The following is an 18460-nucleotide window of genomic DNA, read 5'->3' on the forward strand; positions in this document are numbered from 1 at the left end:
TCTCAGGAATCTCTAGGAAGCACCCTTACAAACAGGCACCAATACCCTTTTATATGTGTTCATGATATCCAAATATGGTAATATGGTTAGCTTAAGTTCTCTCTCCCAACTAAACCCAGCCTGTTGTCATGAAGACGCTGGATGTTGCTGAGCCAGGTGCCCACATGTAGGCACTTTGACAGACACCACTGGCTGCACTCTCTTTGACATAGACTAAACACTAACATAACACAATCTGGTGCAAACCCCTCTATGGTAAGTATGACACAAGCACTGCCTGCAAGTGAATGTGTTCACGTTATCCCATGAAACATTGTAATGTGGTTAGCTTTCCTAATATAAGTAACTTTTCTTTCCTTAATAAACCAGCCTCCTGTAAGCCTGCCTGCCCAAATGCAAAGTGTGTTCATGGTGGCTAAAAATAGTATTTTGAGATGTAAAAGTGTATAGTGTATACAGTCTCATAAGAAATATAATCTGGCTCCTCCAAGCATGTCTCCTGAATGTGCAATATTAATGTCTGCATGGCAGTGTGTTCAATACACACACTTGGTACCTTTAGCTGACCTGTTTTATCCATGGATGGAAATGTGTTTGTCAATAAACTTTTGTTTGAAGAATATTTTATTGGATTTTGTAATCCAGTGTGTCAACAATGGTTTGGTCAGCTATGTTGTTGCCATTCATAAGCAATCAGAATATATCAGTAGGCCTCAGGTATGCCTGTTGATGGCATAGATAAACAATATTTTGAAAACAGACAAGGACGTTCTCAATGATGTAACACTAAAAGGTGAACTACAGCATGGAATGAAACTATTTCTGATGAATATAACTCGATTGGCGTACAATCTGCTATGTGGGAGTATAATTGTCTTTAATTATATAAAATCATACAAAATACTCCAAAATATCCCAGGGAGGCAAGCCTAGAACCATTCAGTCAGTCATGAAGATGTTGGATGTTGTTGAGCTGAACCACACAATCTATGACGGTGCCTTGTACATCAAGCCTAACTTGCTGGGGACCTGTTCTAACCCAGAATCCGTACAGAGACAAACATTGGTTGCCAAGTACCAATAATACAATTACCTTGAATCCTTAAAGAAGGACAAGCATAGCTATATAGGTGCCAAAAGAACCAAATCTCACCTGATATCCCTAAGGGCAGACAAGCATGGATTTCTGGGGATCAGACCTAGCAAGAAATCCCTACAAGGTAAGGTTGCTAGGGACCACTTTTGAACAGGAATCTCCTCAACGTGAAAAGCATATGAAGATATATAACCATCAAGTTGGAAGTTCCAAAATGAGCCAACTAATGAAGTTTTGCAACATTCCTGGTGCTAATCTACCAGCATGTTATGCAAGAACAAATCAACATACTCTTTGTCGTAACTTACAGAAATAACCTAATGATGTTTGTCAGAAACTAGCAATACAATTTAGTTGCTTGCCATGCTTGCCGAGGCAGGTCAAAAAGTAACATTACAACCCAATCGGTCACCATGACTTGCTCCTACCGATAGTTCCTTCATCTTCTTTATGAGCTCTGAACCAGACATTCTGGGAATAGCTTTGCAAGTGAGAACATGGCCATAATTTTTGAACATATTTTTGTAATCAGTTCAAGATGTAGTCAAGTTGCTACCACTAGCTGAACACCACTAGCAACAACACTGAAACATATGTCTGAGTAGTGAGACTTCCAGCCCAGTATCAGGAGACGTCAGAGTTGATCTTGTAGCATTATACTATAAGTAATTGATTCTTATCAAATTAGTTAATTTTAGTACCTTTCATCAAATTATCTAAATTCGTTATTTTTTCATTTTTTAACTTTCTTTTCTGAGAAGGTTGTTAGCATTTTCAAAGATAAATTTCTGAGCAAAAAGTGTAGCCTGGCATTTGCTTTATGACACGTATTCAGATGAACTCAAGTGACGAGTCGCAGCTCAAGAATACTGCAATTCAAATAATCACCAGAGCTACTTAAACTGGACGAAAATGTCCAATGCAAAAATATTTTCAAAGTAAAGCAAATGGTGATAGTTTTTATGTTGTCTTATACCACATCACTGGCCAATAAACGTTCTGAGAAAGATTCAAAGGGGGATAACTCCGAAAATGTAACCAACTCACATATCACTAACAAAATCCTGAACTCGTGTACTGCTTTCCCCAGGTGAAAATAGAGCTAAAAATACATACTAGATGAAATGATTATGCAATAATTACAGTAGACTTCACTCATGCCTCTCATCACTGATATTGTACACAGCGTGCAACACTAAAACAGTCTAAGGCATACTGGCTACTTCTTGCAGTGAACAAAGAACTTAAACATTTTGCAGTGTAGGACACATATTGGTCACTTCTTCAACATAAGAGTGAATTGTGCTAAATAGCATATAGAGGTTGCAATGAACTGAATTGGGAACAATATCACCTAGTTACCATGGTAATTACTGCTTCTTAACTGAAGAATCTCGGAACACTGGTTTCATTGGTTATACTGCTGCTTCAAGGGAGACAGTTATAGTGAGTGAGTGAGTTCAGTTTTACGCCGCACTCAGCAATATTCCAGCTATATGGCGGCAGTCTGTAAATAATCGAGTCTGGACCAGACAATCCAGTGTTCAACAACATGAGCATCGATCAGCGCAACTGGGAACCAATGACATGTTTGGTCAACCAAGTCAGTGAGCCTGACCACCCCATCCCGTTAGTCACCTCTTATGACAAACATAGTCGCCTTTTATGGCAAGCATGGGTTGCTGAAGGCCTCTTCTTCCCCGGGACCTTCACCCCCACCAAAACCAGCGTCAGACACACTTACAATGTTAAATGATTTTGTGTCCATACTCGTTAGAGAACTAGAAGTAATCATCATCACCTTGTGTATACTGCCCATAAAGTCTATAAATGTAAACAGGGTAATAATTTCATTAGATGATCATCATCAAACTTCAATAGGCAGATGAGCTGAGTGTAGCATCATTGACCTCAGTCCAGTACACTCAGGTCTGCCAAAAGACTCCACCCAAACGTCTCCATAAATTTAACCCTCAAGCAAGCAGTGCGCTCCATCATATATACATGGTGTCTGGTCTAGTGGCAAGCAGGTTCTGTGAGTCTATCCACTTTCTGCATTGCCAGCTAATCAGCTGGCTCAACAGGCTCAATGATGAAGTTAATCAACAGAAGACATCCCTCAATTGCTAAGAGATGGAGGCTGAACTTGTCAGAAGTACATAAAGATCAGAAGCCTGTGGGAGTCTACTTCATGTCTGACCCAGTGAATGAACACTCCCAAATACCTCTGTGAACCAGACCAGCTTGCACAGTCCACAACGCCCTGAACAGATGGCGGCAATGGCCATGAAACATGTTCTCTTCAAACCTACCATTTAAGCCAGTTGTGTAGCACATCCAACATTGTTCCGTAAGAATAGCCATGCTGACTGAGGGAAGACTCTCATGATGGTTCAATTTTAGCACTGGTCAATCAGCCACCATCTGATCCTATCAACATATACTGAGTGGAATATTGAGAAGTTGGTGAATAAGATAAGGAGAAACTAAATGGATAAAGAACTTCTATTTGCAGGTGATGCGATGTTTCAGTACAGATTCCTGTATTGTTGTCAAGCAAATATACACCAATACTGTCTCCCATTGGGACTCGTTGTTACAATAGCACCCCAGCAACTTGATCACAAGAGGCATCTAATTAGGAGGAGGTCTGGTTCAATATGCGTTTGACAATGGTACAAGAATCTGTATCAAAGTATTGTACCACATGAGTAAAGATATTTTTCCTCACATGCAAGAGTGAGTGAGTGAGTTTAGTTTGGTGATGGCCATAATAAGATCATACCTACATCTGTATCAATGTCAGAAGATACTTAACACTGAGTCAACAGACTCAGAACAAGGCACTAGTAATTTGACAGCATAAACATTGCCTTATCTACCACAAACAGAGCATTAGAACCATGTATCAGTAAGCTTGAACCACATCCCTGTCAACACAACTGTACAGAAGACATAATGATGTTTGAAAAACAAATTACTCCTGAGTTGTCACAACCTACATGTACTCACACAACTGACACACAAACAAGGGCTTCCACTGTAATGTGTTTACCTGCTTTCCTTTCAGTCATGCTCACAGTTAATTATCTTGGCATGTGTTCTTTGTCCAGTGACAATAAGGTCTGTATGATCAAGATCACGTGTTTTCTGTACCTGGCACTTGCTATTTTGTTGATGTCATACAGTTCAATAGATTTCAACCAAACTTAACGCCAACTCCCAGTCTGTTTGGATGACTTCACTGACTTTATTTGCTGCTGAGTATGCTTGTCTTATGGCAAATTAAATGTTTGACTTTATACAATAAAGATGCGATTTTCTGACATATAAGACCTTCCTCGTGTTCTTTATATACCACTTACATACACCGGGCTTCCCAGTTCAAATAGCACTAAACAACCTCTATTTGTCTCCCCTTGGGAGTCACGGTTAGTATAGCACCACCACCAACAGTCACTTGTCTCCCATTGGGAGTCTGGGTTAGAATAGCACCAAGCAACCAACACTTGTCTCCCTTTGGATCACAAGAGGCATGTAATTAAATGGAGGAGGTCTGGCTCTATGGCTTGGTTCATGGTGCACTGTTGGCACCTTGATGGTATGGATCATTGCTCCAAAGTCCTGTTTCTCCGATCAGACATATTAACTTTTATACGTGGTAGGTTCACCATTAAGATTCTCACTGGAAACTAACTTCTCTGGACTATTGTTGTCAAACTGTCTCTTAACATATAACACACATTACTCTAAAGTCAGTTTGATGAAAATTAAGAAATCTAGATGTGATGAAATAATGCCGACAGACTTAAAGTTTCAGGACACGAATGTGAGAAACGAATGTTTGCTTTCAAACTCAGTTAACACTGATTAACACGGGTCATAAGAGGCTCAGTGGTCAAGGTTCCCTGTGATGATACTTGGTTCTATGTTTGAATCCTGGCTTGCCATTTCTATGTTAGATATGAACCATATAAATCACTAAATCAGTAAATTCTGAGACATACAGTATGTGAGGCTTTCCTCCTAAATTTAGCTGACACAGTTAATATATGTTCAAAGAGGTATGTTCTACTTTGTACCATACTAGTTCAAAACTTTGTTTTGAAACAGAAAGCATTAGATGCATTTCCTGAAACTGTTGAATCACTCTTGTGAGCTTTCCCAAATCCCTCGCCAATACTGTGGTGTGCAAATATCAGATGTTGCACCATAGGAACGCAATTAGCCTGGCGGACAGATGGTAACTCTCTTCCAGTTCTCATATCTGACTGCCAGCGAAGCCTACCTGACTCAAAAACTTCCAGGAATATGAAAAGACTCTTGGGTGTCATGGCAACCGAAGACAAAAACATGGAGGAAATGTTTCTAATAACGCAGTACAGTAGATGAATGTACCAGAAAGCAATTAAACCAGCATCAGCATCCTGAGCAAACTGAACTGCTGTGGCTTTCTGTGAAAAAGAATACACAATTTTGCCTCAATTTCTCTTGTCCCATTACGAAACGTTAGAAACAAGTATCATTTTCATCTGGAAACTGATCTTAACAAATTCCTGCGCATTGAGTGTAAACAAAGTATGTTGTTTTCACCTCACATTCAATTACCCTACACTGAAGCATTTGTGATAAAACAGTCTAAAAGGTACTTTGGCATTTACTCTTTCAATTATGTATAGAAAACTGGGTATACTCCAATGCTGTGTGTCATGCAGTAAAAAGCCATCCAACTGAAGGGGTCAATTAAATTTGTGCATGTCTGCTCAGTTAAGTTTTACAATCTTGTTCAATTTAGCATGAAATAATTACCTAATTACAAAAACATAAAACAAAGTCTACAACTAGTGAGTGAAAGTAGTTTCTATTCCAGCTTTTAATATCACTTGGCAAATAATGTGGACGACACCACTTGCTAAGGCATAGTATTTCGCTGATCCTACAGAATGTTTCTGACATGAAAATGGACCCGAAATGGCCTTGTAATGTAGCATGTCCATTAGCAACTATGCCACACAGATCCTGAACCACTATATTTTCCCTACTGCCAAAGCCTCAAATAAACAAGTTTAGATTTATTCAGTTGCAGAATCACTGGTCTCTCTGGGGCTCCTTTTCAATTAATATGGGTTAGTTTGTTACTATCAGAATTATTCAGAGATGACGCATCAGTCTAGAAGGAGGGCCTGCATGTGGGACTCTCGGAAAGAAAGGATAGGACCCCGAAATACCTAATAGTGAAAGCAAACCTAATGGATACTGTCTTAGCTGTTGTAATTTATTGCACTCAAGTTCTAACAAATTACCCCACAACCCCTCAAGAGGCTGACTTGTGCGCATACTGAAACACACATACATGTTCAAAGAACTGATCTACAAGATCTGATCCACATGTGATACATGCATTACTGCCAGGTTATATCACCTCAGTTTCACTTCACACGATCAGGTCATCAAATGTTTGCTTGGGAGTTAAACATCTATTGAGTCAAATATACTCAGGCTGTAAAAACAAGTATAACTACCACTCATTGCAGCTCCATGGTATACCTGCCTTATCAACTACCTGTACCTTACTTCCACTTATGCTCTAAAGCAACAACTGAAAGTGTAATAATAGCTCCTAGCTTCACTGAACAAACCAACACCATCACATAGGGTATACGTGACTTATCACCTACAAAAGCATTATGTCCCTTTCAGCTCAATCGAGCACATTATCTAAATGGTTTTCACAGTTATTGGCTTCATCAGACAAACCAACACTAGTAACTGCTTTATCACCTGCATAAACATAATTTCTCCTTATGTTGTAATGAAACATAATTCCTGAAGAGGCACTGCACTTCCATGTAGCATAAGTGCTTATCACCTACTCTATTTCTCCTCATGCTGTAATGTAACACAAGATGCCAAAAGGTGATTGTCGTATACTTACACCCTGTTTGTACATGCAGTGATCGAGCACCAGTTTATTACCCTAGTAATAGAAATTATCAAGTTCCAATAACATGTCAGGAAGTGAGTGAGTTTTACGCTGTTTTTAGCAACATTCCAGCAATATCTCAGCTGGGGACACCAGAAATAGGCTTCACACATTGTCTTTATGTGTGGAATCGAATCAGGATCTTCGGTGTGAAGAGCAAAGAACCACAAGCCTACCTCAGTTCCCCTGTCAGGAAATGCTGGGTGTCAATATATCATGTGTCGTGTAGATTTTTATCGTTGTGAAGACAGGGTTTTTTCTAAATTATGTATAGCATAGATTGTACTATTTCATGCATGTGTTAGAGCTGTATTCCTCTCAAGAATCCCCAAGGGGAGATAATCCTGGGGGATAAGTGTTCTTTTATGTAACAGGATGCACTACTTGATGACAATCACGATGTGGTCAGAATGATGTGGTGGTATTATCCATAGATTGTGCCTGTATGAACTAGATTTTACTTACCAGGATATATTCCGATTGGGGGTGATGGTGTGGTTGTGCCACTTCCCTCCTCCTGGCCTGACCCAGGGTCGTCATGGAGGAAGTCCTCGTCATCCTGTAAGGTAGCTTCTCGTACAGTCCGCTTCACAGTCTCATCAACAAACTCAAAGTCACGCTCCTGAAACAAAGCAAAACTGGTGTAATGATACCACACTGATGGCAATATTTTTCAAAGATTTTAAAAAGGTTAAATGGGCAGAAAGAATGTCATTTCCAAACCTGGAGAAACACAGGCTTGAATAAGTACATTGATTCAGCAAGACACCAATAACAAATTGTCCTGATGACCATTACTGAGTGTCCTGAGAAAGAGCCTATCTAAAATGAAGTATTGTAGGCTCCTTGGGTTTTATCAGTTAGAAGAAACTGACAAGATCGTACTGATATTACCACTGACTTTGTGATGTTGTACAGATTTACAAATGCAGTGGTCATGTTTTGTAACAAGTTCAGTGTTTGTGTATTTGCAGCATCCTACTTATGTAAAAAAATCTTGACTTGGTATAGTATCATGTTACAAGAGGGTCCAAATCATGCCTTTCAAGAAAAAAACAAGTTTGATTTAAGAGTTATCCTCTTATGGTGTGCACACTAGATTAACTTCAATAGACAACGGCAGATTAGATGTCAATACCCCACAGACAAAATGTAATAACATACAAGTCTATGTTAATTTTGTGTTGTGTGTAAACATCCCTGCTTATCAGGGACCACAAGTGACGAAGTAAACCCACACAACAACTGATCCAAGGGCTTAATGTCTATCAAAACTCAGTCCAACTAGTCACAGGGTTCTCTTTTCTACACAGCCTCCAGGTCAAACAACTTCATAAAGCAGCCAGACACCATCAAAGTAGTGGTTTATTATATCAAGTAATCCTTCAGTTTAATCACTAGAAGATTTCATCACAAAGCACTCTAATCCTCAGTACCAGCTCTAATCCTATCCTGACTCATTTTCTTGCAAATGATGCTTCAGTGAACACTGTGAATAAGAGGGTACTATGCAAGCTGTGGGAGTACCTGAAGAAGGTATAAGAACACCCTACACAGACACCAGATATCAAGTGGAAGGAACAAATTATCCACTCAAGGGTCTAGCAAAGACCTTTTTAAGTGGCAGTACCCAGCATCGCTACACAATTGATCTTCATATTTCGCAAAGGCATTCACGTCTAATCCCTAAAAAGTCCTCCTACACACATAAATATGATTGCCAGTATCTGTTTCTCAAGAGTTCTGAACCCTAGGTGTCTGGCAGCCTGACCTTCAGTGTGACCTTGGGCACGACCTTTCAAATGGTGACCCCATCATGACTTCCTGTGGTAAGGGTCCTAATGGAATGAAACTTAATATTTGTCAAGAATTATAATCCTTTGATGAGGAATTTGGTTGAAGTGCAGTGACATGACCTTGTGAACAGATCACTTGTATTCCTACAGGAAAAAACTGCTACACAGAAGATGTGTAATATACCACATCAACATGTAAAGAACACCCAGAAGTGGAACAATGCGCTGATATAACCACCAGTCATGACAGATTAAAAATAATCATACAACAGATTTTTCAACATCTTTTGCATGTTTCACATTTTACTTAGATTCACCCACAACTGGATTACAGTATTGCAATATCCATCAAAACAGATTAACAATCGTCATCCAATAAAATGAAGTGCTCTTAAAGTTTCATTGCATCTTAAACCCCAATTAAAGATTCATATCATAAAAGGATGACTATATTTTAAGCTCAAAAGAACAAATTTTGCTTGAAACAAGAGTGAACAATTCAATGAAAATATCTCTGTACTCTTCGTAATATTCATGATCCTGCTCAGTACACATTGTTACTTTCATTCACAGGTATTACCATGTATTCATTCTTTCATGACTGTGTTGTTATACAGACAACATAAGTTTTACTTTTCACTTTCTTAATTTAATATTTCTAATTTAACTGTATCAAACTGCAGTGAGATTTAGCATGTCAACCAAAAGGTCAAACCAGATCTGACCTTTGACCAAGTCATCTGACCAACCCATGTCAGACCCGGGCTAGATACTGGCATTTAGTACCTGTTGACAAACGCCCTCTCAATACTGGAGAACAATTGAAACTATTCTTGAGGCATTCAATCAGCAGTTTCAAGCTGTGGGTTTTAAATAAATCACTTTAAATACTGATGACATATAATTTTCTTCATAGCTGTAGATTAATTAACTATCATCAACAACAATGGAGTTAATGCACTTGGTTCTATGTTGAGATTCAGTGGGAATCAAAAGGTATAATTACATTACATTTGCCCTGTTGGAAGGTAAAAGTGTCAGACTTGCCCTAAGACTAAATAAATACCTCTATGGTCAGACAGGGAAAAACCTGACACAGGAGGGGCTCTAGTATCTTAGGGACCCTTGCCAATTAAATGATTCTTGATTAGTACCTTGGAACTACACTGCAATTAGCAAACAACAAATTATTATCAGTTGCAGATTGTGTGACATACAGGATAAGACTGACTATAAGTCAGAAATCTGATACCTTAAAACGTAACTAAGAAATCAGATCCGACTTGAGTCATTAATTGAGTTTATTAAGCCAACCCAAAAATTCCAAAGGTCCGATTTTTACAACCTTCAGGGGCTTCATGGTTAATGCGTTTGCTCATCACACCAATGACCTTGGCTCAATTCCCAACATAATATTTGAAACTCATTTCTGGTGTCCCTCACTGTGATATTGCTGGAATATTGCTAAATTTGGCATAAAACACTCACACTCAGTCTACTGACTTGACAGTATTCACCTATCCTGTTCTGCAGTCAGCTTCATAGTGTATAGTAATTCACCTCAGGAATTCACCTCAAAGTAAAAAAAAGCTTTTGGGGGGGGACCAAAACACCAAGAAATGAGTAAGATTCGTGCTCCTTTCAGCAATATTCCAGCAACATCACGGCAGAGGACACAAGGTATGGTCTTCACATACTGTACCCTTTTGGGGAATTGGACATGGGGTTTCAATGACAGATCTAGAGTAGCAGATAGATCAACAACGAGGTGTGCACTAACACTTTTTCCAGAAATCTTACATATGAACTTATTTCAATCCCATTTATGTTATACTTAACCTTAGTGGCTTGAATCTGTACACATACATATGCACTCACACATACACAGAGGTAGGCATGCACACATTCGTAACAACACATTTTATCACCATCAGGTCATTTCACAATGAAATATGCTCCTCAACATGTTTTAGCTAACCGATCTCATGTCTCACTATAACCTGTGTAGAATGTGATCTGTTATCTACAGGAGATCCAATGTACACATGTTCAAGTATGTCTGTCATCTGTGACCTGCAGACATGCTTTACAATCTGTTGATGTGATATACGGCATGTATACACCGGGTGATAACTGACACCACAGGGGAGTAATTTCAATGCAAATACTTGCAAGATGAGAGCTGGTTAGATAGCAAATGTTGAAGAGTCTGACCTCTTGACCACATCCCAGCACCAACATGCCATGTGTACTAGTCAGGGTAGACAAACATGGAGAACATTTCACCAACCAACCATTGAGTAAACACTGTTAGCATCTTGTGTCAGCTTTGATAATCTAAACCCACTAAATATTCATAGCTGCCATGTATCTCTGATTCCAGATGCTGCCCAAAACACCTGTCATCCATGTTACTGATGGACTCTTATCATAATGACTGCACCATGTCTCACACTGAGAATGATGAAGTCAGTATTTCAGGATAAGTGAGTTGCATTCAATACAAGACAGATGTGATGTGTGTGTGTTTGTCAGCTTCACAGTGTTAGCCAATTGAGATATCAGGCTGCTGTTCAATGTATACACCACTACTGACTGTGCCAATTAATATTTGTTGTATATCCCTGATGCCATGTGTGTACTTGTCAGTTTTATTGTATTTAACCTGGATACCCTTCTACTGACTATGCTGACTTCTCTCTTACTGCTCAGCAGCAGCAGGCAGGATAACATCAAGTACCAACTTTTAATGTTTCATTCTGTGGCCTCAACCACTGACCTGCTCCCCAAACAGACTTTCTGTCTATCCACAATAATAATGAGGTGGTCGAGAGATTTTGAGGAAGTTCAGAAGTTTTTAGGTGCCCCTTATGAAGCTGTGCTCCATGAATCTGTTGTCTTTGTTATGGATGCTATAAACAGATTCAACAACACTTTGTCAACCTGCAATTAGAGTAATTTCTATATAGGGAGAAAACAACATAGGGAAATGTTGAACATAACAATTTGAGCATAATTTCCTTAAAAAAAAAAATCTCCCAGAGCATATTCCTAATTAGGGGGCATCAGAACTCATCAGAAATGAGTGAGTAAGTGGGTATTCCAGTATTAACAGTTTTCCAGCTGTTGTGGATTGTAGGGATCAGTAGGAAAAGCTCCATGAACAGGTGAGTGGAGTATGAGAAGCATGTCAAGATTTATGGAACTGTGAAAGCAGTTGCAGATTTGTGATAGTAACCAAAAACAGGTGTGAGTGAGGCCAGGAAGAGTGGAACTTGTGGAGGAGAGGGAATGGATAGTCAATTCAGGAATCTGCAGACAGATACAATCAATCAGTATGGTGGCACTGCAGAAACTACTCTGGACTAGTAAGGAGAGGTCATTTAGGATGTTCTAGATTGTTTGAAGTTGTATATATGGTTTTGTGAAACCTGTTTTGCATAATAACGTCTATGTCAGATCAACAATTATAAACAGAGTGAAATCAAAACAATAATATAATTATAATTATAATCCAAAACAATAACTTATGCTGCAATTTGTGGATATTAACAGACAGCTCAGCAAATCTTGCTGCAGTGACAGCAATTCAAGGCAGACCTGGAACCAGAAACATGGAATCAATGTTGGTGCTGTGGTGACACGAGCAGTATTAACCCAGAAAACATCACAGCAATATCAAGCCCACTACATCCTATCCCCCCATTCAACACTTAAAGTCTTGGTATAAAGAGATGCTTTAAGTCAGAGAGAATAGTGGCTGGCCAGGAATCCTCTTTGCCAGTGGTATATTTGCTCGTATATACAAGAACTGACCAGGTGCAGGGCTATGTTGTTGTTATAGTGTATATCACTCTTTCATCACCTACACTCCCTGAGCATCAACACAGGTACTTGAAGGTTCTGCACTGCAAGAACTCTGCTGTGTAAACATCAAGGAATACCACACAACTGGACACAGTCTAACGGAGCGTCAGAACGGTACCTCATGGTCATCCACAAACATGGCCTACTCAACACTGGTATGCACCAACCACCAGAATGGTGTCCATGCACATTCCCCGTATCAGCTTCTGGGGTGAAATAATAATGTATTGCCTGACATTTTGCCAGTCAGGTGTGGTGGGTGAACCAAACAGTAAATAACAAAACCTTGAGTTTGATTCCCTCCATGGGTTCAGGGCCTGAATCCCTTTTGAGTTCTTGTGCTGTGAAATTTTTATCACATTGACAAAAGAGATGTAAACCTAATCTTATTAAATTAAACTCTACTACACATGTACTGTTTAAATCAAACCAGGTTAATTAGAAACAATTTACCCCAAAGTGTCAAAACAACTGTATTCTGTGTCTGCGCTTAATATGAAACTGCCCCATAGATTACTAAAAGGAATTGAGAGACAACACGGCTACTTTGATGCCTGTGATGAGTATAGCACATCTTTGAACAGTATTTCAGTTATATCACACCATGGCGTGGAATAAGTGGACCAGCTCAAAGTAAAGTCAGCGTTTACAATGGCGTGGTGCTGGCAGGGTCAGCTTCTAAAGGGAGATGTAAAAACTGCTTCCGTACATTTGTCAGTCACTTCATCCATGTGAGTTGCTTCTCATGATCATTAACTTTAAGGACAGATAGTGGCATGACTGTTCGCCATACAATGTATTACTGTTCTAAGCTATGTGCTAGGACTGTACATTGTTCATTAAGGACATTCAGTCCAATACAGCTTCTTTGTCTCTTAGATTTATTACCGCCATGCAAGAACATAGTTTTCTTGTATGTAATGACATAAGTAAGAACTTGCTTGTTGTAAGATGTCATCCACAAACTGTGTAGTGAGTATCAGCTACTAAGTTATTAGATATCATTATGTCCCTTTTTTTCAGATGATGGCAATCTCTGGAAGGACAGATCCACGCATAATTACTCTCAGAGTGTCACCATAGAGGTGGAACATTGCTGAGCCTTGCCTTTAACAACAAACAAACACACCCTGGAACACCCTGGAAGGACAGATTGTTGAAATATCCACCAGCTTGTATGTCCGCTGCTTGATAATCCAATATCCACAGCAGCAACAAATGTGTATGTAAAGTCATCATGTATACTTACAGCCCACAAGGGCAAAATCTCAACTGAGACACTTTCAGCAATTTAAACATGAAGTAAAATTCTTGATGGCAACTGTCAAATACCTTTCAGCCCACAAGATTCAATCTCAATTCCCATCCACATCCACACTCCCCCTTATCCCCATCTGGACATAATATGAATACACTAGCACATAGTACCACATATAATGTCTATCTTATTTATTGACCCTTACTCGTAACATTATTTTTCTGATCATATGTTTGAGTAGGTTATTGTAGGGTTTGAAATGTCTGGGGCCATGTCCAACAGGGTTCCATCCCCATCCTCACAAACCACAGCATGCCCCCTTTAGATCTCCATTATCCCCATCTGGCACTATTACCCTCAGAGAGATGCCCCCCTGATCACTCTGGTCAGTCAAGAGCAAACAGGTCCTGGTGATGAGCACCAGCTGTGCTGTGGTCAACTGAGGTGGCTGAGCATTCTCAGGTATTTGAGTAGACACCTTGGTTAAACCACAGCTGGTTCCCTTTGTGCAGGGAATGTTAATGGTGTTCGAGGAATGTGTGGTGCTCTTCGCTCCTCTACACCACAGCTAATGTAGAAATTAGGGAGATCACTGTTAGATGAGACAGGATCTTGGTCAGTGCAACAGAACACAAATTTCTTCTTTGAAAAGATAAGCTTAGAAATTTAACACAATATCCAAACAACTCTCAGCATAGCAACCTCAATCCCAACTCCTGTCTCCAGGATATCCAATAGTCATTCTCGGGCTGGACAGAGTCCAGGTCTGATCAAAGATTACAGATACAACAAGAACAGAGAATGTCTAGGACATGTGTTTCTGTTATTGGTTTGTCACTTACTGCAGAGGTTGATGGATAGTGTGAAGCTTGCTTGTCTGTTGTTGATCACTAACCAGATGGCTTCTCTACAGTTTCATTACACCACTGTAGCAGGGCAATGAATTGAGAGCTTCATTACACCACTGTAGCAGGGCAATGAATAGAGGGTTTCTCTACAGCTTCATTACAACACTGTAGCAGGGCACTGAATAGAGGGCTTCATTACATCACTATAGCAGGGCACTGAATAGAAGGCTTCTCTACAGCTTCATTACATCACTATAGCAGGGCAATGAATAGAGGGCTTCATTACATCACTATAGCAGGGCACTGAATAGAAGGCTTCTCTACAGCTTCATTACATCACTAGCAGGGCACTGAATAGAGGGCTTCATTACATCACTATAGCAGGGCACTGAATAGAGGGCTTCTCTACAGCTTCATTACATCACTATAGCAGGGCAATGAATAGAGGGCTTCATTACATCACTATAGCAGGGCACTGAATAGAGGGCTTCTCTACAGCTTCATTACAACACTAGCAGGGCACTGAATAGAAGGCCTCTCTACAGCTTCATTACACCACTGTAGCAGGGCACTGAATAGAGGGCTTCTCTACAGCTTCATTACAACACTGTAGCAGGGCAATGAATAGAGGGCTTCATTACATCACTATAGCAGGGCACTGAATAGAAGGCTTCTCTACAGCTTCATTACATCACTATAGCAGGGCACTGAATAGAAGGCCTCTCTACAGCTTCATTACATCACTATAGCAGGGCACTGAATAGAAGGCCTCTCTACAGCTTCATTACATCACTATAGCAGGGCACTGAATAGAAGGCCTCTCTACAGCTTCATTACAAAGTTATAACAGATAAGTGAGATTGCTTCTAAACAGCTCAAATACAACACTGTAGCAGAACACTGATGTAGATTCACGACAAATCATGCAAGTCGACTCTCAGAAAATTTGCTACTAACTGTGCTAATTGTGACCGAGTGAGTGAGTGAGTGCTGAAAGCATTATTATAACCATATCACAGCAGTTGATGCAAGGAATTTGCTGCACATATATTCCCGAGGTGGGAATCAAACCACATACAGTAACTACTCATCTACCGAATCATCCAGCTATGGAGGAATGCTGTATCTAACTCTCTCTGTCTTGGTAGGTTGTTTAAACAGAAAGTTTCCCAGGGAAGGCTGGTCTAGACAGGGTGCATTGTTTATTTACTTGTAACTGTGCCTGCATCTGCCACAAGCAATGACTACATATACATAGTACAAGTTCATAACATATTATTCATTTCTGAATATTTGAATACATATTACAACACTATTGCAAGTGTACAGTACAAGGTTATAAATCAAATGAAAATCAATCCCTGATGCCCCTATAATTAAAACAGCAGCTTGAAGAGACCATGGGGGATATCATTTTTATACACACTGTCCAGATGGCAATAAACATATCTTTAAAAAAACAAGTAAAGAATGACAAGAGAGAATTTGTTTTGCACAAATGCTGTATAGGAAGAAGGAAACAACATGGGATATAAGACTATGTAGAGAATATAAAAACACTGGTATCCCCTATAAGCTGAAGTCTTAACGGCAACACATTATCAGATAGGTTGGGATGCGTCATGCACGACATGCCATGTTGGCTTATCCATATCACATCGCCTTCTACCCATATCACATAGTCCTCCACCCATATCACCTTCTGTCTGTGTGTCACCATCGGTCACCTCAAGCACTTATCACCACGTATATCCCTTTCTTATTGCAAGTTAGGTTTTCTAGTTGGCTGAGTTGACGACATGCTATCAGCTTATCTAGAAACACTGCTGGTGATTAAACTGCTTAGTGTTTAGTCACAGTTATCACGTCTGAATCACACAATGGATTCTTGTGCAGGTTTTGAATGATTGGGCTTTTTGGCATTATTTGTTTCTCTTGAAAACTAAAATCCTGTAAAACCTGTTATCCCCTTTTTATTTAAAGAAGTCCTGTCTCCGCAATAATCTGACTAATATTAAACTCATGAGACCCATTCCCCAACCAACACTCAATCTCTGGATGATCCAATACAGCTTCTTAGTCTCTGAGATTTAATTTCCGCCATGCAGGAACATAGTTTTCCCCCCTTTTCCATGTGTATGGACATAAGCAAGAACTTGTTTGTCGTAAGATGTCATCCACAAATTGTGTGATCAGCATCAGTGACTAAAGTTATTAGATATCATTATGTCCCTGTTTTTCAGATGATGGCAATCTCTGAATGGACAAATCCACAGATAATTACTCTCAGCATGTCACCAGAGAGCTGGAACACTGCTGAGCCTAGTTTTTTATAAACTAACATCCATACCCTGCTAGGACTGATTGCTGATCCTACAAACCCAATCAGGTAAATCATGACAACATCCTCATCAAATTAATCGGCATGTTCACCCTACACCCTCTGCATACCCCAGTTTATCTCAAACAGCTACACTGTCATCCTCCCTTGGTTGACACAAGTCATCAGTTCACAAATGCGCAGATCTATGCTCATGCTATTGATCACTGGATTGTCTGGTCCAGACTCGATTATTTACAGACCGCCGCCTAATAGCTGGAATACTGCAAAGTGTGGAGTAAAACTAAACTCACTCACTCACTCCACACACAAATCACCCTCACAATAATTCTTGAAAATTCCCTACCCTACCGTCTTCTGCAGACCCCACACACAGAGATCCTTCACTACACCCTCTCTTCCCTCTACACATAATGCCATCCACTTCTTTACACCCCAAGTATAAACACAAACCTCACACATAAATCCTGATAACTCCTCTTCCTTCCCCTACCCCCTACACAAGTCCACCCGTTACCTGCCAGCCAAACACAACCCTCACACGTAAATCCTCAGTACCCCCTCCACATAAGCACCACCCGCCATTTTTCTTTTTCTCTCTTCCTCCCCCCTTCCTAAATACAATCCTGACATATAAACCCTGATTAAAACCTAACCATTTAACCATACACATGAAATTTTACAAACTGTCACCTCATATCTTCACACACTACAAATAATATCCCCTCACATCCCTTCAGGGTCTACATCCCCTAGCACCCTCCCCTTTCTCTTTGATTCTGAGACAACTCCACCACAACTTTGCCCACCCCAATCCTCTAACAGTCTGTTCTTTGTGGTCCAAATCCCCTGAAACCTGACCCAACTACAATATCAACTTCTTCTTGACATAGAAGAACTTCAGTCTTAATCCAGTGGTGCACAATATTACAAATCTTGGGCTTGCCAGTTGGAAACCTGTCTGGTCTCCTAGCTACAGGGAATACAGTGTAAGATGAAAGTAACTGTGACCCGACAAGCTGACCTTCCTAATCAGTCTTAATCTTAGTTTCTTTAGTACAATCGTATTTAAGGAAGAGGAATGTTTGTGTCTACATGCATACCATCAACGTCTTCATAAGGTTCTTTGGCATTTGTGAATAAGTGAGTGAGTGAAAACCATATGTACTGTGAGTACTAAGGGTCTCTCAACCCTGGAGATCTCGAGCCACATCTACCCTTTCCTCTGTGCGTTGAATGAGTGAGTGGACTTGGTTCAACACTACCTTGAG

General features: G+C 40.0%; 1 protein-coding gene across 3 annotated transcripts in view; it reads right to left on the reverse strand.

The window, feature by feature from the left end:
- LOC137268463 (basement membrane-specific heparan sulfate proteoglycan core protein-like) overlaps positions 1-18460 on the reverse strand; it is a 215648-nt gene that overhangs the window by 169765 nt on the left and 27423 nt on the right. For all 3 annotated transcript variants that reach the window (XM_067803030.1, XM_067803029.1, XM_067803028.1), the window contains exon 2: positions 7545-7701. In XM_067803030.1, coding sequence (XP_067659131.1) covers positions 7545-7701 — 157 coding nt within the window. The remainder of the gene's footprint in view (positions 1-7544; positions 7702-18460) is intronic.

Source organism: Haliotis asinina, chromosome 16 (genome assembly GCF_037392515.1).
Source record: "Haliotis asinina isolate JCU_RB_2024 chromosome 16, JCU_Hal_asi_v2, whole genome shotgun sequence".
Lineage (NCBI taxonomy): Eukaryota > Metazoa > Mollusca > Gastropoda > Lepetellida > Haliotidae > Haliotis > Haliotis asinina.